Here is a 26,983-nt window from a genome sequence, read left to right as displayed (position 1 = left end):
GCCCTCTTAACTTCTTGAATTCAAGAAGTTAAGAGGGCATTGTGGCAATTACAGTGGCATATGTATCTAGTAAAAAAGTGGCCATTACTAGATTCTACATATATATCTAATATATGAAGATGTTTGCATTCTGATCTTTAAGGCATAAGGCACACTTTCAAATTCATAATACACAATGCGACAATGTTAATATTCTTGGATAATAAAAAGTATTAAAACTTAGTATGTAGTAGACTTTTGCAAACTGAAGTTTTTTATTCTGTGATAATACATAATATGTGCCTTATTCCTTAAAGATCAAAATGCAAACATCTTCATTTTACTTCCTTTTCTGGTGAACACTTCAAGGTAACACACATAAAGTCAAAGAAAACTTAGATATTATGCCGGATTCTCCATGTCCTATTTTAAAATGGAATGTAGTGTTAAATACAGTAAGAAATATATTGAAAAAATATCCAAATTATATTGACAAGAGCGTCATGAAGAACTTTTTCAATTTTCCAGATGGTTGACACTTCTTTTGTCACAAGAGTTTGATCTCCCTGATGTCATCCGTGTATGGGATTCCTTGTTTGCAGACTCCAATCGTTTTAGCTATCTCATCCAAGTGTGCACAGCAATGCTAGTGTATGTATAAATATTTTTAACTGTCTCAAAATCCTGCAACAGTAACTTTTAGCAAGAATATTTCAATTTCATGGTCAGTTTCATATTTTGGCATTCAGTTAGGTGTCATCTTGGTTTAAAGCAGGGGATTCACACCCCAAACATTTGAGGGCCAATTGTTATTTCATTTACTATTTCATGGGATGGTGCAGATGTATATAGTATTTGCAAGACTGATGTTAACAACGTTATATGCTAATTTATCAGGAATGTTTCCCGTAGGGAGGTAGTGCCATCAGTGCACCTCATTCGGTGCAATGTAGGCATTACTTAAGGTTCTTTGCAGCGTCCCTTCAGCCCCTAGCTGCAACTACTTTCATTCCATGTACTGTACCTCTGTTCATATTCTCTTTCTTCCATCTTACTGTTCACCCTCTCCTAACAGTTCTTTCATAGTGCAACTGCAAGGGTTTCCTCCTGTAACACCTTTCAAACCTTTTACTGTCAATTTCCATTTCAGTCTGAATGGCCTTAGTTGCCCCAGTGCTTGGCATAATGCCAAAAATCTATATAGTAAATAAAAAATCAAAACTAGGAATGTTATTTGAATTTGGTCTGAAGGTGGAAAATTTGCTTTATTTAACAATATACTAATGATAACAGAAAGTTTGTGAAGATGTAGTATTAATCAAGTGCCATAAATTATTATTATTATTATTATTATTTTATTTATTTATTTTTTTTTGCTCTATCACAGTCCTCCAATTCGACTGGGTGGTATTTATAGTGTGGGGTTCCGGGTTGCATCCTGCCTCCTTTAGGAGTCCATCACTTTTCTTACTATGTGCGCCGTTTCTAGGATCACACTCTTCTGCATGAGTCCTGGAGCTACTTCAGCGTCTAGTTTTTCTAGATTCCTTTTCAGGGATCTTGGGATCGTGCCTAGTGCTCTTATGATTGTGGGTAAGATTTCCACTGGCATATCCCATATTCTTCTTGTTTCTATTTTCAGATCTTGATACTTATCCATTTTTTCCCTCTCTTTCTCTTCAACTCTGGTGTCCCATGGTATTGGGACATCAATGAGTGATACTTTCTTCTTGACTTTGTCAATCAACGTCACGTCTGGTCTATTTCCACGTATCACCCTATCTGTTCTGATACCATAGTCCCAGAGGATCTTTGCGTGATCGTTTTCTATCACTCCCTCTGGTTGGTGCTCGTACCACTTATTACTGCAAGGTAGCTGATGTTTCTTGCACAGGCTCCAGTGGAGGGCTTTTGCCACTGAATCATGCCTCTTTTTGTACTGGTTCTGTGCAAGTGCCGGGCATTCGCTTGCTATGTGGTTTATGGTTTCATTTTTCGTATTGCACTTCCTACATATGGGAGAGATGTTATTTCTGTCTATCGTTTTTTGGACATATCTGGTTCTTAGGGCCTGATCTTGTGCTGCTGTTATCATTCCTTCAGTTTCCTTATTATTATTATTATTATTATTATTATTATTATTATTATTATTATTATTATTATTATTATTATTATTATTATTATAAAGGATTAGTTTATTCAGACCTCTTGAGTCTAACAACGGCTCTTCTTGCGCTGGTTTATAATTTATGATAAAATTTAATTTAAATGTAGAACATTACGTAGAGCTTAGTTTGTTTTTAAGATAAGTGTGAATATGCAAATCTAAAACTATATTTAACTCTTATTTTTAATTTCATTTCCACTGCACTACAAGTGTTCTTAAAAAAAAAAATTACTTCTGACTGCAGAAGAGGCATTCCAAGTCTCTGGTTGACATACAGGTGTTTGTCAGCAATATTGATTCAGTGGTTATGTTTTTAATTGTCATTGGGAAGAACAGCTTCATTTTTTCAGATACCAGGAATGGCTGTACCTTCAGCTATTTGGAGATTTGTGATTTTTTTAAGGATTACTCAGAGTTAGAATATGAATTAAATTGTCATTATGAATTGAGATGTTGAATAATTCCACAAGTGATACCATAAAACCTCAAAAAATGTCTTCTGGGGCTAACATAAAAGTGCATAACCTAAGTTCTATTTTCATTTGATCTAGAACTCAATGTCTTGAATGATGTTTGGACATTGGAAATCAATTAAAAGTACATGCAGTGGATTGGGATAAGAGAATTTTGCTTTTAAAAATATACTTGACAGTTCATTCAACTGTGTTGTGAAGGTGCTGCATACATTTTCTTATTGGCATTAAGAATTAATTTTATGATTTCAGTGTGCTTTTCATTGTACATTATTTTTTGTGTAGAATATCTTTGATGGAAGATTATATTTTCACCATATGCTTTTCATCAGGTTGCAGAGAGATGTAATGCTAGAGAATGACTTTGCTTCTAACATGAAGCTGCTTCAGGTAAGAACTCCAATTTATGTATTCTGTAGATTTTAGGTACTGAATTTTGATTTGTAATATTGTTCCACAAACTTCATTCATATAGATGACTTTATACCTTGCCTCATTCTGTATCAGTCATTTTATATTTGGTAAATATGCTGATTCTTCAAGATAATGTAAACTGTATTTCATAGTTATAACAAGTAAGTGTAACAAGTAAAGAAATTTTAACAAACTTCAAATATGACTGTGAGCACCCTTCTCAAATTCTTAAAATGCAATAACTGTATTTTCAGTGTGTAAGTGTTCCTAGGCATATACAAACCTTCATATTTCCGTAAGAGTATTGTTCAGCGACAACTGGTTTCTTGTCAAGAATGTTGAGGGATGGTACCACCAAAATCCCCGCCCTTATGTCCCAAAGCTCATTAAGATCTTGTACAAAGGGAACTTTCATCAAGGGAAATGTCAGCCCCACCGATCCCAACAAGGCAACCTTGTTTTCTTCTACAAAACCAAGAGGACCAGCAGCCTGGTGATGAGGATAATCCAGTGGCACCCTTGCAGGATCCCTTGAAGAAGACAAACATGGTCTAAAGCAAATACTACATCGGAATGACCACCATTTGCTTCTCAAAAAGGATATCCTGTCACGCCCAAGAAGGAGCTATTCATAATCATGCTGGGACTGCCCACAGCAAGACAATTAAAAGAAACTATATTATCCCTAATATCGAAATTATTGACCAAACAACTGACCACTGCCGCCCACGCCTTCTGGAAGCGCTGCACATTGGGAAGGAGAAACCAAACTAGAACATGACACAATAAACTTTTCTCCTCCCTACTGCTGCTTGGAGGATGACTACGAATAGTTGCACAAACATGCCAGCCAATCAGGAATGTTTGCAGGGTGCCAGGAATTCCAGGGCCCATCCCCAATGTTCACACTTGAGGAGAACCGAGACCATCCATGCGCGATCTTATACTTCGCCCAAGACCAGCTCAGCCAATGAGAAATCAGCGCCTGAGATGAGCCACTATAAATATCGGTACGAAGACACTGTTTCTTCAGTTCCTTTGCTAACTTGTCCCAATAATGACCTGTGAGGGGTGGTCAAAACATGTAGACAAAAGAAGAGTAATACCAGCAGAACTAGAAAAAATACCAGCCTGAATGCCTGACAATAAATCCCACTTGAATAAGACCAGTCATTCAGCCTTCCTGTATACCAGTCCAGTATACAGTATACCAGTCACCAAATCAGTGTTTTTTTTAAATGAAAATGAAGCTATTCATATGGAACAAGCCCACAGGTGGCATTGATTTGAAATTCAAGTTTCCAAAGAATATGGTGCTTATTAGGAAGAGGTAAAAGGAAATACATTAAGGGAAATACAGAGAGAAGAGATCCCACTTATTAAAAAAAATTAATAAATATGTAAATACATGCAGTTCCCAGTACTCTGTTAATGACTATCCAGTTTTATGGTGCTTGTCTAGTGCCATGAAATTGGCGATTTATGGTTTCATAACTGCCGAATTCCGGTTATTGGCGCCATAAGGTGGCGATAATAGAGTTAGGCGCCATAACTTACCTAACGGGCGCCATTAACCGATATCGACAACATAAGGCCCATGAATCACAGAGTTTCGGTTAATGGCGGTTTTCGCTTATCAACACCCTACCAAGAACAGAGCCCCAGCTGACAACCAGGGAATGCCTGTAGATAAAAATGTATTGAAATGCAAGAATAATTAGGGTAGTAATGCATTGCATTTTCGCTTGAACATCTGAAGTTCCAACTGCACGACATCCTTTGGGAGGCAGTTCCACAATCCAATGGTGTGAGGAATAAAGCTCCATGAAGTAGTTCAGCCTTTTCCCTAGGACCAGTAACCAGTCTACCAAAGATAGGTGATGCCAATTTGGTCCACCACAGAAAGAGGCTGTGCAATTCCTTCAGATTTCCTCTTCAAGGAGTTATGTATTGTAATTTCTCTCGGCTATATGGGAAGTTCTATTCACAAGCAGGGGAGACTCAACAAAAATAGTGCAGTTTTCACTTGAATGATTTTGTCACCATGCATTGAATTTAGTCTGTCATGGTAGACTCATCTCCATGTATCATCAAACCATGGCTGGTCAGTTTTCCTAAATTTGATTACGTTCTAGGGACCTATCTTATTAAAGTAGCCATCAACGTTTTATTTAACCTCTAATTATTATTAATTTTTTGTTTTTATAAACATGGTTGTTTCTAATGTCAGGGATGCAAAATGTAATTGTAAGTTTTTATAACTTACTCTCATATGTATTATGGATAATACAATTACTTGTATTGTATAATTGTTTTTGTTCCTGCTAGGTATGCAACCATTGTCAAGTTTGTGTAATGTATCTTGAAAAGTGCAGTGTACTTTAACATTTTAGGTGTTCTTCTGCATACTGTTTTCCTTTTTGCAGGGGTGGGAATGGTATAGGAAGGAGAGAACCAGTTGTTTTTTCCTTTCATCATTGTCATATGGAGATACTTTCCCTCTCCTCTGCACTTTTGTGGTTTGGAGTTATTAGTTCACCAGTGTCCACCCCATTCACACTTTTTTATTTGACTTGGCTGGGGTCATTGAATGTAAACCAACTCTTTTTTCAGTCTTGGTCTTTCATACCCTTGCAACTGCAACACTTGCATGAGCTCAAAAGTTTCTTTTGTAGTTACTGGAGAGACTATTCACCCTCAGGCAGCTTAGAGAGTTCTCCTTTTTGGGTGTTAATGGCTTCAACCAAAATTTCTATCACATGCTGTTCCTGATGCACTTGGATCCTCACTTTGGCAACAGATTTCTCAGAATGGATGATTGAGGGGGCACCAGTTTCAAAGAAAAGTTAGACCCATCAGACCTTTGGAGAAGCTGTTCTGTTGCTTTTGTCTTCAGGATGTCAAAAGATATAGTCACCTCTCAATTAACACAAGGGTTACGTTCCTGGAGAGCTCACGTTAATTAGAAACGCGTTGTTTAAACATTTTTCCCATAAAAAATAACAGTAATAAGGGGGGGTTACATCCCTGGACTTGGGTAACTCTGTACTTTCATGCTAAGTACAACTGAATTGAATAACAGCAATATCAGTTTGGCTTGTATTTCAACCATCGTACCATAGTAAACAATTACCGTAGTTATGTTATAAACGACGTTAAGTAGAATAGGACTGATATATTTTTATGTAATAACTTTATTTCCTATAGATCAAAGATCAGCAAGGAGATATGCTGTTGAATTTAAACCAAGTTGTAGCTGAAGCTTAGAAAGCTGTTCAAGTTGCTAATGACTATTATCATGCATTGGCAACATTGATAAAACTCCCAAAAAGTTATGCCATCAAACACAACCGTAGATAAAATCAAGAGCAAATAATTTTAATCAAAACTATTGGGCTTGAGACAACAAATTTTACTGTTATTTTTATGCCAATAAAAGTAAATAATGTAAAGCTGTTATTATGATGAAATAAGAGTGAAAATAGCAAATGGAATCACATCTCTTTCCAACACAATCTGTTAACGAAAAAAGTAATTTAGTTCACAATGAGACTTATTCAAGTCATATTTCAGCTTAAAAATTCATTGTATAATGAAAAATGGTCTTGTGTCATATAAGTAAATAGTGGTCCCCCCGTATTCGCGGGGGATGTGTACCAGACCCCTCCGTGAATAGTTAGAACCTGCAAATAGTTGGAACCCCTATAAAAATGCTTAAAACCTCCTATTTTGTTAGTCAAAACTTAGGAAAAATCACAAAAAATTTCTATACCTGTTTTTTTTAATAGTTTTATTGCAAAATGTGCATTTTATGATCAAATTAATATAAAAAGAAACCAGGAATTTGTGCTTATTTCTCATAAAAAATACCGTGAATGGGCAAATTTTCCGCGAGTAATGCAGGGAAATGTTCCCGAGAGAAATCCGCGAATGTGTGAGTCTGCTAATCTGGAGAACACGAATAAGGGGGTCCACTGTATCTAGATATTTGTTTATGCTAACTAAAAGCAAGAAAATTCCCACAGAATTGAGTTATATACGGAGAAATACACTCGTATTTGCCATCAGCTGATTTCCAAACCAAAACATTGACCACTATGTTACTATTTTATAGTAATACAATAATATGAGAATACTTACAATATTGTTGGATAACATTGAAGTAATGTATAACTTTTAAAAGATTCGTGGAAAAGATGCATAGTCATTACGTTTATAATAATACTTAGCCATCAGCAGTGTGACATCGCTCAATTATGCCAATGTCGGAACGAAACCGATTCTTGTTTCATGTCCAATTTTTCTATTGAATTATCATAAGCAATATGCATTGAATCTAGAGAATTAGCTTAAATTAATAATTACTATACCGTATGTTTATAAAGAATACTGCGCAGTGTAGGCTAGGCTACCCTAGATGTAAAGATGATGCTGATTACCTTAGTGTGGGATAGGCTAGGTATATTCGAGATACGATTTTTCCAACAAACGATGGGATTTTGGAACCTAACACCATTGTATATAGGAGAATACCTGTACTATTTAGGTCAGACAAAAAAGAAAACAGAAAAATCTTTCACTTTATTAATTAACAAATTAACATGTCTTTCGCTTTATTAATAAATATTGTACACAAAGTCTCTCGCTCTATTAATAAATACATGTAGTGCACTTAGCTATGTCTCTATATCGACAGCCGTCATCTGCAGCGCTGATGCGTGGGTGATTTGAAAACAATGCTTCGGTGCCAATTCACATTAAATCAAAATTTTTATACATTCAACTTCCCTGCCAGATATATACTTAGCTATAGACTCCGTCGTCTCCGACAGAATTTCAAATTTCGCGGCACACGCTACCGGTAGGTCAGGTGATCTACCGCCCTGCCCTGGGTGGCAGGACTAGGAACCATTCCCGTTTTCTAATCAGAATTCTTCTGTCGCCCGGGCCATCAACATTGTTGTTGGTTCCTCTCGATTGGTTTTTCTTTTTTCACCGGCAATTGATCTTCTTGACCGACTTTTGGTGACGTATCTGGATTGTTGGATTGGCATACGCTTTTGTGGACTGTTTTGTGGACTTGATTTTGGAATTTTCTTTAATAATGTCTGACTCTGGAATGGTTGTGAGACGTTGTGTGAATGTAGGCTGTAAGGTGAGGTTGCCGAAAGCTTCGGTAGACCCTCACACGGTATGCAAGGGTTGCAGGGAGTATGAATGTTCTTTTACTAATACTTGTAAGGAATGTGAGAACTTGAGTGAGAACGAATGGAAGAATCTAACTAATTATTTAAAAAAGTTAGAGAGAGAAAGAGTGAGGAAGGCTTCTTATAGAAGTTTAAGTAGTTCTAGATCTGAACTAATTCCTAGCTTGGGATCTTCCCCAAGGGTAAGTATTGCTACTTCTCCTTCCATTGCAGCCCCTTCTCCTATTGCAGAACCTGTAGATTCAGCAAAAGAACTTGCGGATCTAAAAGCAGCCTTCAAGTTGATGGAAAACAAAATGGCTGCCATACAAGGTAAGGCTAGTGATTATTCAGTGGACAGTGATATGAGTGTCCCCAGTGTAGTGGAGGGGGCATCTGGTCGGCTCAGCAACGCTCCTAGGTCTAGACCTCTTCCAAGCTCACATGCCCAGAGGAGAAGGAATGTCGAAAACCGAAAGGAGGTTGTGGAGAATCCCCACCGATCAGGTGTCCCTTCGGCGGTTTCTGTGACACCCCAGACTGCCAAGGATCGCTATTGTAAAAGCGTCCTGCGTGAGTGTTTTTCGTCGTCGGGATCTTCATCTCCGAGACGTGATTGGAGAGACTCAGATCGATCTCGGCCACTCAAGAGGAGTTGGAAGGCTCCGACTATTGATTCGAGCCCAGAAAACTTCCCTGAGGAGTCTCCCTCGGGAGTGAAGAAGGCAAGAAGAGCCATTCTTTCAACCAGAGTGAGAAGGAGGCAGGAGGTGGAGGCGATGGACTCCTCCCCTCCTTCCCCTCCTCCCGAAGAGGATAAAGAGGAGGTTACGAAGAGATTCATGATGGCGATGCAAGAACAGATTTCGTCTTTTGTAGGAGTTCTGTCAAAGGAGCCTCCTAGAAGGAAAGACTCTTCCCTTCCGATCAAAAGATTCTCCAGACGTATGGAGGTATCTGCCGCCAGGATCGATACTCCTACTCGAGGTGAGGTTTCCTGTACGAACCTGGATGAACCTATCAGACGTCTGGCACCGGCCAGGAGTGAGGAGTCACCCAGGAGGCAGGAGCCAAGAGCCAGGAGTGAGGAGTCAACCTGGAGGCAGGAGCCAAGAGCCAGGAGTGTGGAGGCATCCAGGCAGGAGGCAGGAGCAGAGTCCAGAGCCAGGATGCAAGGAGGCGGATCAAGGAGTCAGATGCAAGGAGGCGGAGGTCCAAGGAGGCAGATGCAGGTAGGTCAGGTCAGGCAGGAGTCCGGAGTCAGGAGGCAGGAGCAGGAGTCCGGAGGTCAGGAGGCACAGGAGTCCGGAGTCAGGACGGCATCGGAGGTTCTCAGAGCCAGGTGAGGCAAGGAGGTCGGAGGCAAGAGTCAAGGAGCCAGGAGGCAGGAGTCAGGAGGCAAGAGTCAAGAGCCTTAGGCAGGAGTCGGAGACTCATTCCTGGAATTTATGACTCTTCTCCAAATAGGAGCTCCTCTCCTTCAGAGCGTAGGAGGTCTTGGAAGGACTCTCCCTCCAAACGTGAACTTTCTCCTTCGTCTGATCGAGGGTTAAACGAGTTGTCTGATGACGAACCTCCTGCTAATGAGGGACTCTCGAGTTATAAAGTCTTAGCCTCATTATTGCTTCAAGAGTTTGGAGATTCTCTTAGTCCGGCGGCTCCCCCTTCTCCTCGTTCTCTCTTTTCGAGCTCGGCTACGGCAAAATCTTCGGCCTTTTTGAAAATGAAGCCTGCTATATCGATGAAGAAGGCACTCCATTCTTTAGATTCTTGGATGGACAAGAAGAAAGAGTTAGGAAAGACGGTATTCTGCATGCCTCCTTCCAAACTACATGGAAAGAGAGGTATTTGGTATGGGACAGGAGAGACTATGGGTCTTTCTCTACCTGCCTCTGCAGATGCGGACTTTTCCAATTTAGTGGAGGCCTCTAGACGTCACTCCTTAGGATCGGTCAGAGCGACGTGGAGCACTTCAGAGTTGAACCACTTTCTAAAGGGACTTTTTGTCACTTTAGAGGTGTTCAACTTTCTGGATTGGTCACTCGGAGTTCTGGCCAACAAATCTAAAGATCCGGAGTTTCTTAAAAACCCAGAGATTCTCCATAGCGTCCTGTCTTGCATGGACAAGGCAGTACAGGACGGTTCGAGTGAAGTGCTTCCCTTTTTGGTGCTGGTCTCCTGAAAAAGAGATCAGTATATGGATCCCTATTATCGAAAGGGGTTTCTCCGAGCCAGAGGACTGCTTTATTGTTCGCCCCTCTATCGGATCATCTGTTTCCTTCTCAGTTAGTGAAGGATATATCTCGCTCGCTAACTGAGAAGGCGACACAAGACCTACTAACACAAACGTCCAAGAAAGAACGCCCTGTAGTGTCGGCGATTAAGAAGGACTCTCGTCCTCCTCAGCAGCCCTTTCGTGGAGGTACAGCGGCTCGTCCCCCTGCCAGAAAGAAGAGCTCTGATAAGAGAGGAAGGTCTTCCTTTAGGCCCTTCAAGAAATCCAAATGACTTGTTGCTCCTTCAAGCACCAGTGGGCGCCAGACTCCTGAACTTTGCAGGAGTATGGGCAAAAAGGGGAGCCGACCCTTGGTCAGTGTTGGTCCTAAAGAAGGGATATGTAATCCCCTTCGAGAACAGCCCTCCCCTAACATCTACGCCTCGGGAACTGTCAGCGAGGTACAGAGACCCGGTAATGAGAAAGACTCCTTCAAATGGTAGAACAAATGTGGGAAAAAGAGGCCATCGAACTTGTGCAGGATCCACACTCCCCGGGATTTTACAATCGCCTTTTTCTAGTACCAAAGGCATCGGGGGGGTGGAGACCAGTTCTGGACGTAAGCGCTCTGAATCGCTTTGTTCAGAAAAAGAAGTTTCGCATGGAAACGTCCGCCTCAGTAATGTCGGCTCTTCGTCCAGGAGATTGGATGGTCTCTCTGGACTTGCAAGACGCATATTTCCACGTTCCCATTCAACATTTGTCAAAGAAATATCTTCGTTTTGTAATAGGAGACAAGATCTTTCAATTCAGGGCTCTGTGCTTCGGTCTGTCTACAGCCCCGCAAGTATTCACCAACCTGATGGCGAATGTGGCAAGATGGCTTCACCTAGAGGGAATAAACATCTCCCTCTACTTGGACGACTGGCTGATCAGGGCCAAGTCGGAGATTCAGTGCTTGGAGGACTTATCAGTAACAAGAACATGATAGAATCGCTGGGATTACTCGTGAACCTCGAGAAGTCGCAGCTGATCCCCAGCCAGAGCTTGGTCTATCTGGGGATTCAGATGGATTCTCGGGGTTTTCGAGTATTTCCTTCGCGAGAAAGAATCACTCGAGGTTTGTCGAAAATTCGAGCTTCTTAGAGAAAAAGAACAGTTCAGCGAGGGATTATCTGAGCCTCTTAGGGACCCTGTCCTCACTAGAAAAGTTCTTCTCTCTGGGGAGGCTTCACCTTCGCCCTCTTCAGTTTTTCCTGAAAGGGGTGTGGAGTTGGAAGACGGGACAACTCTCGGACATCTTCCCGCTTCCACAAGAGGTAAAGGATCATTTGAAGTGGTGGATCCTTCCTCTTCAAAAGAACGAAGGCGTATCGCTTGCCCTGCAGAACCCAGACCAAGTGTTATATGCCGACGCTTCGGAGTCGGGATGGGGAGCGACGTTAGGAGCAAGGGAGGTGTCAGGCACCTGGACAAAGGAACAGGTGTCCTGGCACATCAATTGCAAGGAACTAGTGGCCATACACCTAGCCTTAAAGTTCTTCGAAGAGATAGTCAGAGGCGAGGTGATACAGATAAACTCGGACAACACCACGGCTCTGGCTTACATACGCAAGCAAGGAGGCACGCACTCTTTCTCCCTCTTTCAGTTAACAAGACACCTGTTAACCTGGACAGAAGAAAGAGGCATAACTCTCCTCACAAGATTTGTTCAAGGCATCAAGAATGTGAGAGCGGACAGACTGAGCAGGAGGAATCAGGTCCTTCCCACAGAATGGACTCTACACGAAGAAGTGTGTCGAAGTCTTTGGTCCCTGTGGGGGAGACCTCACATAGACCTATTTGCGACGTTCCTCTCCAAAAGAATAGAGATCTTTTGCTCTCTAGTGGAAGATCCGAGAGCCTTCGCAATAGACGCGTTTCTCCTGGATTGGTCGGGTGTGGACGCATATGCCTTTCCCCCGTTCAAGATCCTGGGGGAAGTGCTCAGGAAGTTCGTAGCTTCGAAGAACACGAAGTTGACGCTAATAGCCCCATTTTGGCCAGCCCAGGAATGGTTCACAGAGGTACTGGAGTGGATAGTGGACTTCCCCAGATCTCTTCCAAACAGACCAGATCTACTCAGACAACCCCACTTCGAGAGGTTTCATCACAACCTCCCAGGTCTCGCTCTGACTGCCTTTCGACTATCGAAAGACTTGTCAGAGCGAGGGGCTTTTCTCGCAAGGCTGCGGGCTCTATCGCTAGAGCCTGCAGAGCTTCGACGAGAAGAGTATACCAATCAAAGTGGGAAGTCTTTAGGAGGTGGTGTAAGAGTCAGAAGCTGTCCTCCTCCAGTACCTCTATAGTGAATATTGCCGATTTCCTCCTCTTTCTGAGAGAGGAATCACACCTTTCTGTCTCAACAATAAAAGGATACAGAAGCATGCTGTCTTCAGTATTTAGGAATCGAGGGTTAGATATTGCAAGCAACAAAGATCTACACGATCTAATTAGATCCTTTGAAACTTCAAAGGCAGCTACTCCTAGAACACCTAGTTGGAATCTAGACGTGGTACTGAAATTCCTTTCATCGGATAAATTCGAGCCTTTACATCTGGCTTCCTTCCGCGACGTCACTAGGAAATGCTTATTCCTGGTGTCTCTCGCTACAGCCAGAGGACGAGCGAATTGCACGCTCTAGATTCCACAGTGGGGTTCAAAGGAGATGCTGCCATCTGTTCTTTCCAGACAATGTTTCTGGCAAAGAACGAAAACCCGTCAAAACCGTGGCCCAGAAGTTTTGAGGTAAAAGGCCTATCTAACCTCGTAGGCAGAGAGATAGAGAGGTCTCTCTGTCCAGTGAGAGCTCTTAAATATTATTTAGAGAGGAAGAGACAGATGGGAGCTTGTCAACAAGGTCTTTGGTGTGCGGTGAAGAACCCCAAAAGACTCATGTCCAAGAACGCCTTGGCTTTCTTTGTGAGAAGCGTAATTACGGACGCTCACAAGAACTGCTCGGAGGAATCCTTCGGTCTTCTAAAGGTCAAGACCCATGAGGTGAGAGCAGTAGCAACGTCCTTGGCGTTCCAAAAGAATATGTCTCTAAAAAATATCATTGAGACTACATATTGGAGTTGCAATTCAGTGGTTGCATCTCATTATCTGAAGGATGTGAGAGTGACCTATGAGAAGTGCTTCTCGCTAGGTCCATTTGTATCAGCAGATAGTGCTGGGTCTTGGAGCAAAGACTGATCCTTAAATATTGTGTTTTATCGTACATAAACCCTCTTGTCAGATATGTGCTTGGTTTTCTATTAGCAAGCTCACTGATGTCGCACGGGAGCATAGTGTCATTGCTGGTAGGGGATCAAGGGTATGTATGACTAGTAGGGGAGTACAAAATTTTTTTTTTTTTTTTGTATATTTTGTAATGAAAGTGTAATTATGTTTCGAGTTTTTGGTTGTTTGTAAGGAGTTCGGGGATAACTCCTTGCAATCTTAGAACTAACATGGATGTTAGGATCAGGTGATCGGGATCGGTGTTGTGCTCCTTGAACAAGGTGTATTGTCATGTTAGTGGAATAGCACCCAATGACAAAGGCCTTTAGGCTCTGCCGAGTAAGTGGATAAGACCCCATTGGCAGACCCACAAGAACTCTTAGCCATAGATCAATATCTCGCTGAGGCTCTTGAGGCTAAGCAGACTCCAAGGCAGTAGCCGCGAAGTCTTCAGCCTAATAAGGTAGGAACCAAGGTTTATTAATACCTACAACATATGTTGTTTACCTGTCTATTTCAGTAGTTAGCTGTCTCTTACCCACCACCAATGGGTGCTAATCAGCTAAGTATATATCTGGCAGGGAAGTTGAATGTATAAAAATGATATTGTCATGTTACAATAAAGTTTTATACATACTTACCTGACAGATATATACTTAGCTATAGACTCCGTCGTCTCCGACAGAATTTCAAATTTCGCGGCACACGCTACCGGTAGGTCAGGTGATCTACCGCCCTGCCCTGGGTGGCAGGACTAGGAACCATTCCCGTTTTCTAATCAGAATTCTTCTCTTCCACCTGTCTCCTGCGGGGAGGCTGGGTGGGCCATTAATCGTATATATCTGTCAGGTAAGTATGTATAAAACTTTATTGTAACATGACAATATCATTTTTGCGTTTTTTAAACATTTTAAAATATTTTCTAGCTCGCATTAAATCGAAAACGCGTTGATTAAACACGCTTTAATTGAGAGGTGACTGTACATAATAAAGTGTCCTACTGCAAATTGAGGTTGATTATGACAGTTTTTATGAAGGGATTGGTTTTGTATTGTGAGAACTTCTTTTTATATGTAAATTTGGAAGATTATGAAAGACGATCATTTTCCCATGTTTAATACAAAGAAGTGTTCCCATTTCTTATATCATCATTATTGTCTTAAACTCTGCATAATGCAAAGGGGCTTGTTTTAAATATTCAGGTAATTCTTACAATTTTTCTATTAGAATGATTAATTACTGTGTACAGTATTAAGTAAAGGTAGGAATTGGTAGAGACTACAAATTTAGAAGCAAATAAAAAGAAATTTCAGTTCTAGTCACATTCTTGTTTCAGCATGTGACTAGAGAATCAAAGGGTATGTAAGACTGTGGTTTGTATGTCTCAAATATTCAGAAATTGTTATAAAATTGTAATATGCCTTATCACATTCCATTTCCCTCAGCGTTATCCTCCAGTGGATGTCCAAGTACTTCTCAGTAAAGCCACAGAACTTGTAGAAGTAACTGGCACAGAATCATCTAGCTGACCCAAGGATTATGAAGAAGAGAGTGATGCTGTTGTTGATTAGTTCATAAGGGTCAGTTTCTTGTTTCAATAGAAATTTATACATTGTTTATCTCTTCTGCCATTTTCCTGATAAGGTTTTTAACCATTTTGATACACTTTCATATGAGAAGTAGCTTTTGTTTGATTTGCTAAGAACTAATAATAAGAAATTTTAAAAATCTGTATCTTAGAGGTTACTATCAGATTTTGTGGTGTTAGCCCACACTTTTATCAGACAGTATATTACAAGTTGTGCCACAGCTCTGGTATTAACCTTCTTGAACTAGATTTTGCTCATTTTTCTGAAGGGTTGAGCATCCAAATAGTACTATAAGGGATTATGGCTATCCCCTATATATACTGCATAGTTTGACCTTTTCATATATTTGATGTTGATTTCATTACTTGCCTGGTGAAGGGATGGTTGATTGCATCTTTTGTTATATTTCAATCCGATCCTTATGAAAGCTCAAATAGTTATTGCCTAAGGAGTATGTTTTCCTCTATATTATTTTGTAGGGAACTTGGATATTTAGACATTGGTGAGATTTTATGAGGGTAATATGCCTTAATTAATACGTAGTATGTATTTTAAACATACTGGAAATGTCAGTATTTGTGGGATTACATTAGTAAATTTCACCTTTTATATCAAGAGTATATATATATAGGGTTAATGTAGGTTTATAATAACAGATTTAACACAGAACACTTAAAAATATGGAAATTAAAAACCAAAAAATCAATGAAGACATTCTATGATATGCTGCCTTACCCAAATTGCTTATCACAATAAAGTCTGTATCATCACACACATTTTCCACAGGTAGTGTATCTAATGAATGTCATGTTCATGTAACAATAACATTAACAAAACAAATACCAGACTAACTAAAAATAGACTGTTCTGCACAGTACATTTTCTAACAAACATGTTTTCATTAGGAAAATAACTGTAAGATTAGTCATTGCAAGTGAGGGGCAGTATTTTATTATACACTAACTCACTTGTCTGTTTAAAATTTAGTGTAAGAATTGAATGAATGGCTATCAAAGTCATTTGGCAAGCATATCCCTGACAGCTCTACATTACAGTAAGGGATGTAGAAAAACCAATAGTGCTTTAATGAAATTGTATAAAATTCATTTTACCAGTTATTTTACCAGTTCCAGTGACAGTTCATCCTCAACATTTTTTTTTTTCCAAAATTCATTTTCATAATTATATCCTAATCAAGAACAACTTACATTGTACTACCCAGCTTGTTTCATATATGATTTCAGTTTATCTTTGGCTTGCGTGATGTCTTATGGGGCCATCTTTAGTACATCATAGTCTGCAATGACTTGGGAGCAAAACCAGCCCTAATAGAGATTATCCAAGATCTTGAGCTTGGTTTTCAGGTGCAAGACATTTTTCGCCACAGAGTAGGCAACAGTGCCATCAGCACACATACTAACGCACAAACAGGAAGTCTAGTAGTGTAAGGAACACTAATGTAAGCTAGAACTTGCATAGCAATAAAGTTAATGGTGTACACTTCAACCAGAAGGAGAGCCACAGAACTGAATGCTGTTCAGCTAGCCTCCACATTCACCAAAGTCACTTAACCAACCTTTCCCTCCCCCTAATATCAATAAGCTAATCAGCACACATTCTCATTAAGCAAATCAGCATACTTAGTGCTCAGTGAATTTGCCTGCCTGAGCAGAGATATTTTCCCTGCCACTGCAGAGTATTTGATCTTTGCTCTTAACATATGATTTTATCTGCACTTATGCCATTTTGTGTTGATAATTACATATACCCTCCCATTTTCACAATTAAACTGCTGACAAGTGAATATTGTGGATCTTGAAAAAGTGAATGAAGGTGTTTCCACTGCTAGAATAATGATTCACAACTTCAAAAATGATAATAGGGTCATTTCTGTTTTAAATTTGGATTAGGTACCTACAAAACTCAAATTTAATTTATTTTCATGAAGGAATAGTTGTAATGACCCCAGAAATCTGTAACCATTAATTGCATGAACAGATTTCTGAGTTGCTAATATCCACTATTGATAATATTTAATGAAATTTTAATAATGCTTATGTACTTACTAGTTTGGTGTAGTTATATTTTTTTTGTATTGTATTTATAAGTTGTAAATTTTTTACCTATTAGTGTATGAGATGTTTAATATCATTTGTCTGTTCCTTAGAGGTATAGGACTTTCTCACTACAACTTTGATGAAAATAATTTAAACAGGATTTGGTATGTAAAGTGCCTGATGTAATTGTAATTATGTAATACTGTAGAATTAAGGACTGAAATAGGCACATGTGAGAATGCTTAATTTTGTAATTTTGATATTTTAGTTTAATATAAAGTACAGCCTGTACCAGTAAGAAAACAGATGAAAAACTGATAAATATTAAAGGGCCAATGAAAACCCATCTCTGAAACAACAGCCTTTGGAAAATAATGTGCAAGTGGGTACATCCTGTCAGCTGATATGTTACGGGCTGCTGAAAAGCAAGAGCCTGTGCCAGCACAAGGCTGGCTTAATCTTACTACTACTACAGCTGATGATAGACTGGCAAAGTGAATGTGAAAAGATCATAGAGTATACAGTTAGTGATTATAATGAATCTGTGAACTTGGACACAGCACAGGAAAAATTGGTAGAAGTGTGAATATTTTGCTAGGATGATGTGGGTTAGGTTGGAATTCAATCAGTAATTACACTTAACATAAGTGTGTTAAATACTCATTTCACATCAAACTGACAAAAGGAAAGTTCTTGACAAAAAATGATTATGCAGTAATTCGGTAACTACTGTTATATGACTCATACCATTAGTATACCTTCATCTTAGCTTAATCCCTAGTTGAGGGTATGAGTTTTTAAATGAGCCTGTCAGCTGCCTCTGTCATGAATGCCTATTTTCTTAAGTTGTTTCAGCAAATGTTTTACAGTCAAATGCCTTTTTACTCAAACCCTCCCAATTTATCTGGGCTTGGGAAAACTAAGAATAGCAGTGCAGAAATTTAAACTTGCAGTGCAAAACTCTTCCATCTACCTTCATAATATATGAAAACTAATTTTCTTCTATTTTTAGTATAACAAATCAAATAAAATAAGACTTGAGAACATAGATGGAGAATTGATCCAATTTGTCTATGCTATTATTCCTTGACTTGGTCATATCCATGATAGATAGGAAGATAGAAATGAATAGGTGATTTGGTTATTATTAGGTACTGTATGTGTGTAGCACTCTGTCATGTTTGATCAGTCTGTAGTAAACAGATGTCTCTAAACATCCAGAGGTAATTTTTAGAGTAGTCTTCTTTCTTTTCGATTTTACTTGATACAGTTTTTGTTGTAAATTATTAAAGAATATTCAGTATTTTTATATACAAAACTTATCACTATACATTTTCCTCTTCCAATAGGCCATGTCCCATATATATATTATTACTTTTTATTGAGAATATCCACATCCTATTTCTTATGATTAGAATACATTTCTTGCCTGCAAAAAGTAAAAAAGTTAGAAGTTGGCAATTGGAACAAGAGTCTCATACATTGACTGCAGCGTTTGTAAACCAGGAGTTTTGGCCAATGGTTTACCCCCAAACAAATGCTATTAAAGCAGTGATAAAAAGTAAAATGTTTTTTACTGTAAAGCATATGTAAAACGAGGATTATTTTGAAATTAGTCTTCAGTATAACTATCTACAGCACAGTACTGTAATCCTAGTATTATGCAGTGTACTTTACTATTGCCCGGAAATTTAACTAAAGAAACTTATAAGGATAAACAGTATCGTAAGTGACAAAAGTTTGTGACTGGCATTTGGTATAGGACTGAATACTTCATTATTATTTTTATCTTATTTGTTTATTATTAATGCACATCTTATTAAGGTAATGGTTATTCCAGTGAATACTTTATTCATTTTTTATCCCAAATGCTATTAATGCTGATTTTTTATGTAAAATTATGGTTGTTTTGGTGAATCATAGCCCTCATCCTTTTATAGGAGTATTTCATCAAGAGAAAACTTTACTCTGTTTCAAACCTAGGAAGTTATCATTCATGTTTTTAATGCTTTAAATTGTTAAAATTGAGTTATTAACATTATCAATTAATTGTTGTTAATGTACATCTATTTTTTCCAAATTTTATCAGAAATACTTTAGAGTTTATTGGAAGTTAACGTAATTGTTTTTATTTTTAGATCTCTTTTCAGAACCTTTACAACAGCCCACCTTTATTCATTAACAAGTATAGTGTATGAAAGGCATTTTCTTCTTTTATTTGCTGCGAAACTAACTGGTTGGTTCTTTCTTTTTTATCATTTCCCATTGCATCTTCCAACATCAGTGACCATAGCAGTTCCAAAACCAAATAACTCCATGAATCATTTGTGTCAAGTTGTGCATGTTTAAATGTACATTCTCAGCAGGTAAAATGATAGTCTGTGATTCATATTTTGCTAATTCTGCATACGAAAGACGTCAGATTTGCTGTATGGAAAATGGATTAAAAGTTAGCAGGAATATTTGTATACAAACATTCTGTATGAACTTATTGCTGAACATCTTAATTCCAACCTGTTCTCGGCATTTGAGCATGGCTTCTGTAAGGCAAAATCCAGAGAGAACCTTGTTTTCTGGTTTACAATGTTTGGTCAGCTTCTCTGTGGGACTGGGAAAAAACTGATGTCATCTTTGTGATCTGCAAGGTATTAGACAAGTAGCTTAAAGCTTTGTTAGTCAAACTATCTGCATATAGACTGTCTTTCCAGTTAACTTGCATTAGCATTGTATGTATAATAATTACCTTTGTATGTTGTTGGGATATGACGGTCTAGCCAGAGATACTTGGTGGTCTTTGTAGGATACTTTCTCCCCTTCCGCTCAGTACAATAACAGTGATCATTTTTATCGTAGAAAGTTGGCTGGAAGGCCACCTGTCCAGCATAGTGAAGTCATATCTTTTAAAAAAGACTTAGAAGGTTATTGTTAAAAAATAGAATTGCCTTTCTTACTTTCGTATCCATTTTATTAAGAAGAGAAATATTCCACATATGAGACTAGAGTTGCAAGTATATGGATAGATATGGTCAAGACCAGGTGATCCTACTATAAGAGTTGCATCTTTTGTGACTGCAGGATGCTGACAGGCTGGCTTTGATGTGACCAACATAAGAAAAGCAAGTTGCAATTCAGCTGTATGTAGCTTCAAAATCAACAAGACCATAAATTGACATTCAGCACTTAAGGGACAGCATAGATGTTGTCAAACTTGCAAAAAACTCATTACCATACTTGTAATTAAAGCAGAATTCTAAGTTTTGCTTTGGAAGGAGAGGCCTGCTAAAAGTTGTTTGAGAGAACTTGACTTTTATACCCGAAGTGCACTGGTTTTGGAAGTATACTGTGCAGGGTGGTTAAACTGTGTATTAGTAATGATAATAATCACTAAAAGTTAACAGACATGTTCAAGGCATTCATTGTCATGTTTGTTTAAGGAAAGAAATTAACATTTTTTAATTTAGTAATACATGAGAAATCACTATTATGTTAAATTCGACATTTTGTGGGCTTTGGAAGTCTGTAAATATTTCAAAATGATAATAGCAATAACACTGGTGATAAATTTGTGTGTATTGTTGCTTTTTTTTTTAATCTTCATTGTTGAAACTTGCACAAAATAATTTTGATCTCTGAAATAGTTTTATTTTGTACTTATATTAATAGGGACATACTATGTAAAGAACTTAAGGACAATAATGTAGGTTCAAGCTTAGCCTCAGATTCACTTTATGCTTATAGCTTCTCGCTAAATGTCTGTGAACTTTATTGTTAAGACCACTTTTCTATGCATAAATATCAAAGGCAAGGATATTTGTGAAAACTTCAAGTAGGTTTTGTAAAAGAGGTTCAAATGATATATTTTTAATAATTTGATTGACACTGGTCTTTATCTATACCTACAAAGCATTCAAATGGATGAAATCCTCTCTGTGATGCTCACATATTTGAGAATAGTTGGTAACACATGCAATATATTGAAGTTCAAAAACCATTCACTTACTGTGTATGGTTTGTCAGCAAAGGAAATGTCAAAATACCCTGCCAGGAATGTATTGTTTGTACCAACTCTTCTATTAGTCAAGTTTACATAAGTTTCAGAGAGCTATTGTGAAAATACTACAAAATGAAGTACATGATGTAGTTTTAGATATAGCAAGTAAAAACAAGTTTTTTGTATTTTCCTTTGAGTAATAATAAATTTTAAGACAGTTGTCATTGACTGAATTGATGTGAGTTGCTCTTATTTTAAGGGAAATTGGCACAGTGCAAGTAATGCACAGGTACAGGGAATCTAATTTCATAAGTAGACAATCTGATGACTATTGTTGCAGAGATGTTTTGCTCCTCAAGGCACACTGTACTGTTGCTCATATTTCATATTATCGTTAATGCCTGCATTTTACCACCTATCCTTTTTGTTCCATTAAATTCTAGGATAAGACAAGTACTGTACCTTGGTTTTTTTGTTAATTAAATGGCCTAGAATTTTTATATTAAACGGTGCTTTGATATGAGTAGTATAACTTAACACTTAATAGTATTATAGTAAGTATCCTCTTTGAAGTCGAAATTTACTAAGACTATATATCAGAGCCTCATGGTTGAAATTAATTCAGAATAGTTGTGAATGAGGCCTGGTATTTGCATAGTTCCTTCATCTGGATAATGTATTATGGTCTGGAACACCAATATGTCATTGATTTCTAAGTTTTAAACTCTGAGCAGGTGTGAAAATTTGAAGCCCAATCCACGTATGCGGAAAAACTTCTAAGTCAAATTATAACAAATATCTGATGTTTAACAATTTATTTTTATTTTTAATAATAATAATAATTAAGATTTTAGTTGCTTTCAAGTACCAAGCAAGGTTATAAATTAAGCCATAGATTTATTGCTGTAAGTTTTGAGCCAGGCTTAAAATTGATACTGGGATTAACCCCACCCCTCCAAGTGGTACAGTGTGGAACTAGTGTTTTTAACCAGTGGATGAGATTTGATAATTTAGCTTTATGTATTTCTCCTAATTATACCATTGTAGTATAACACCTAAACCTGATATATGAAAGGTTTGTTGTAAATATTCTACTTTAGCATAACATCTAAATCTGAAAATATAAGTAATTGCTTTTTTTCTCCAGAGTTTATCCAAATAGAAGCTTGAATCATAAGCTTAGGTACCAGGTTGTGGCATACAGACAAAGGTAGTTCAAATGATTTTGGCTCTTTGACTACAATGCTAAAAGATATCAAAATACTACGAAGCACATTCAGTCCTTTGTTGTTAACAGGACAAAATATGTAAAGGCCGAGATTGATGCCAGATCATTTATTAATTTCTGATTATATCAAGAATAAATAATTGCTGTATATAATAATAGTTGCTTCATCAGGACTCAGTGTTTTTTGTAGTATACGTACGTCTTGTAAGCTTTAAGGCTTTGTTTATCATACAAATATCATGATAAATTTGTTAAACATCTCTAAAATATTATGTCACCAAAGATAAGTGATAGTATTTTATTCAAAAGCTTGTTCTTATGTTTTTAAATAGTTTATTAAAAACATATATATATATATATATATATATATATATATATATATATATATATATATATATATATATATATAGTATATATATATATATATAGATGATATATATATATAGATATAGATATATCTATATGAGATATATATATCTATATAGATATATATATATATATATATATATATATATATATATATATATATATATTACTGACAACATTTAGAATTATGTCATTACTGACAACATTTAGAATTATGTACATTCATTACTGATGGCAGTGAAAATGTTATGATTATATACTTTTAATGCTTCAGAGTAAGCTGCAAGTTTTTAGAATAATAGGCTACCATAGTTGAAAATTTTAGTATAGAAAATTTTTACTTATATGTATAAATAAACTAGGAAGTTAGTGTAAATGTCACAATGTGTAGGATTTTGCTAATTTGGCATTAAGAAAATTATGGTGACAGGTCTGTCAAAGCTAGATTAGGTATGGCTAAATCATACATGGGTAGGCTATTTTGCTTATTATGTATGTGCGAGAGATTTAGTTTATAAATCTATAGTGTTACTTAAAAGATACACACACATACACCATTTACCCAGAGGTTATAAGAGAAAAGTTGGCTGGAAGTTGACCAGTGTTGTACTATTTGTAATTTTTTACTTCATAATCTCAGGGCTAAATGATCCGTGGACAAGAGTAGTGTGCAGGTATGTTATTAGATACCACATCAGTTAAAAATGCCTTGTTCAGATATTGAAACTTTATTTTTCTTTTATATAAAATACTGATTTTGTCCATTTTTAGCAAAGGAGTGTTTAGCATGAAAATAACAGGGAAAACTAAAATGTATGATTGGAAAGTATATTGCAGTAAATTATCAGTAATTTTTTTCACATACATTACAGTAGTTTACAAATAATGAAAATTTTGTTAACTAAAATATATTAAATATTTAAAGATGATTTATCAAATTCATAAAAGAATTGCTGCTAGTATTATTTGTAAAATGTCTCAGGCTAAATGAAGTTGCTTTGGCGTATGATACATAAAACTTTAAAGAATGTTAAAAGTGGGGGTTCTTGAATGTTGGTTTTTAAACTGTAGTTCGTGTAGCATGACTGAAATCATGAACAGAAGTTAACTTGGTCTCAAGGAATCTTACTATAAGTTGAGTAGGGTAATGCTTCATCTGTTACTAGTCTCAGTGGTGGGAACATGAAATTGACAGGAAAAACACACAAGGAATTAAATGTGTTTTCATTATCAACAATAATTGTAATGCCTCACAGGATGTCGAGAAGTTAAGGATTCAAGCCATTGTATGAATAGTTAAATGTATATGGTAGGTTAAAATGAATTAAAATTATGTATATGGACACCAACAGACTGTGATATATTTTTCATATATTAAAAGATATAATTATATATTTTATTTTACAAACTAACATTTGGGAATACTGTGAATTGTTACATTATTTTTTACTATATTCAAACCGTTTTACCATGAGACCTAGGTAAGTGGGAAGAGGATTACCACTGTCAGATTTTTGTGCCTTTTTGATTTCTTGTCATTTACCTTTGTTAACCTTCAGATTTCAGTAACATGACTAGAACGATGCCATGTCAGAATTTCAAATGCTCAGCAAAGTGAACACATTTTGAGAAATGAGATTGTGAGTGGATGGACAATGTTTAAAATGTTACTCTTTTTTTGGCAGTTCAATCTCTGCCTTAGTTGCAGCTCTAAGGATATTTTCAGTGTGTCAGTAAGTGGATTAAATGTATTCTTAAATGACCTCAAGCTTAGAAAGATTGCCTCTAAATTCTTTGTGCCAAACAAATGATGTGTAAAAGTCCTGGATGACTAGTTTGTTCATTAAGACCCACAGGTAATGGCAGAAAGTTTAGAACTAAATAGCCAGTCTCATTTTATGTGATGTAAAAGGTTTGTACATCTACAGTTACCTTACTCAAAAGAGATTAGTACTTGTGTTTGAGGAAATGCCAGAAAAGGTATCAACTCTAGAAGCCCAGGAGACCAAAAGCTTCAAAACCACATAGTCATAGAGGACATTCATGCTAAAGAGATGGCTCTAGCGTTTGTTTGTTTTTTTTTTTTTCACTGCTCTAGGCTCCCTAGGAGTTACTACATGTATTATACCCTTAAGAGATACTGTAAGAAGTTCTAAAGGTTTCTTTCTTTATGCAGGGGTCCCTTCAGTCTTACTTTTTATCCATTCCATTGCTTTCTTTCCACCTAGCAGTCCCCTTTTTTTGGTTGTTTGTTTGTTTTTGTTTTTGTTTTAAAAGAAAATAGAGCAACAGTTCCACTCATACATAAGACAAAGCTTCTAGACTGCCCTTCTAATCATGCCAGATTCTGAGCTTGTGTTTGAAAAGCTAAAGAAGTGAGCAACACTAAAGCCAACCTATGCTTTCTTTTGTATTTAACATTCCCAGGCTTTAAGGATTAAATTTGCAGTCTCAGTTCTGTCACCCCACAAGTCACATGATGAAATGTTTGATGATAAAATGAACAAACATAGTACTATAATCATTCATTGTAACTTTGATGTTTGCATCATTACTACATTCGAGATAGTCTACTTTAAACAAAATATCTTGAGAAGTAGACAGGTTTCCCAACTGTCTTATGCTTCTTTACATTTCTTGTCACAAAGCTTATTTTTTGTCACAATACTTTGTAACTTAGTTGTACAATAGAGACATCTCAACAGAACTGTACAGAAATATTTCATTCTCACTATGCTGTATTATTAAAATGTTAAGATCTTTGTGTACTTTTTAGGTGATAAATCTTGTACATTGGTAGTAATTTATGAAAAACTCACACCATTTTGCAAAGATGCTGAAGGCTGTGAAATATTTAGAGTTTGCAAATAGCATACTACTGTTATGATCCATGTCAGTCCATACTTGTCAGGTTAATAGCAAACTTTTTGAAAAGAAATGACAGTACAACAGTGAAATTGTAAGAAAAAACCTTCACAGTAATTTTGGGGATAAATTACAGTACAATATTATAAATGTTTTACTGGTATCTTACAGGAGACAGTTCATTTGCAAATGTATCATGCAAATATTATCTGGCTGATTTTATAATCAGTTACATCTCAGGTCCTTTGTAACTTACAAAAGCTTACAAGTTATTTGATATAACAAGAAGTGATTTGTCTACAGTATTTTTTTCATAAAATCATTGGACTCGTGTAGGAGTACCTGATATGTATATATATATATAAAGTATACTGTAGTACAGTGTATATCCATTGTGGCTGAAGTAGGTGTGTAATTACTGATAAAAAGAAATTTCCACAGAAAATTAAAAATACGTACTGTAAATCATAATCTGTGATTAGCCGGACATATTTCCTAACATTTTTAGCATAAAATGTAAACAGTTTAGGACTAAATCTCAGTACTTACAGGCCTATGAAGACTACTCGACTTATGTAAAGTTATATATATATCACAGGGGTTCAGTAACAGAAAAAAAAAAACAAGGACTGCTTTATGTTTGTCACAGATATGAACCATTCACAGTGAAATTATAAAATAACATTATTCCTTTACTATATCATGTAATATATAAAGTTTCAGAAGCTCAATTAATAAATTAAGTGTTACTGCTGATGATAGTTATTTAGCATTGTTTCATTTTAAAGTTTCAAAACTGACAGCCGTTGGTAATTTTGATTTTTGCTTCTGAGCTTAAACTGTTACCTCGTAGCAGCCCAAAATTAATTAGTGTTGTGAGGAGCAGGTTTTATATAAACATAATTCTGTTTTTGATAGGCTTGTTCTCTTCATAATGAGACTTTACATAGTTTTAGAACTGACAAGCTGTTTTAATTGTAGAAATACAGACATTTTCCTGGGCCCTTTTTGCCCATAGATAGTAATATGCATGCTTTATGATTTTTGCAGACGGGAGTAGGATTAGCTTTTAGGGAAAAATAGTTACAACACGTGAGGTATCTGTTGGTTTTAATTTCCTTTTTGAATTCCAACTGTGATTTAATTAAGTGTTGTGAAAGACTTTTAATGCTTTAAGATGAACTGCATAAAA

The 26,983-nt window shown here is 36.9% G+C and overlaps 1 protein-coding gene across 1 annotated transcript; it reads left to right on the top strand.

Moving 5' to 3' along the window:
* Positions 1 to 507: 507 nt before the first annotated feature.
* LOC135208806 (TBC1 domain family member 13-like) lies at positions 508 to 19,615 on the top strand (the record flags this gene model as incomplete). Its single annotated transcript, XM_064241337.1, is given in 3 exon segments — positions 508 to 630; positions 2,952 to 3,009; positions 15,141 to 19,615. Coding segments are annotated over 3 exon segments (265 nt in total), but the record flags the coding sequence as incomplete, so codon positions are not given.
* Positions 19,616 to 26,983: the final 7,368 nt, after the last annotated feature.

This window comes from Macrobrachium nipponense, chromosome 35 (assembly GCF_015104395.2).
Source record: "Macrobrachium nipponense isolate FS-2020 chromosome 35, ASM1510439v2, whole genome shotgun sequence".
NCBI classification, from domain to species: Eukaryota; Metazoa; Arthropoda; class Malacostraca; order Decapoda; family Palaemonidae; genus Macrobrachium; species Macrobrachium nipponense.
This window is presented reverse-complemented; position numbering and strand designations above follow the sequence as displayed.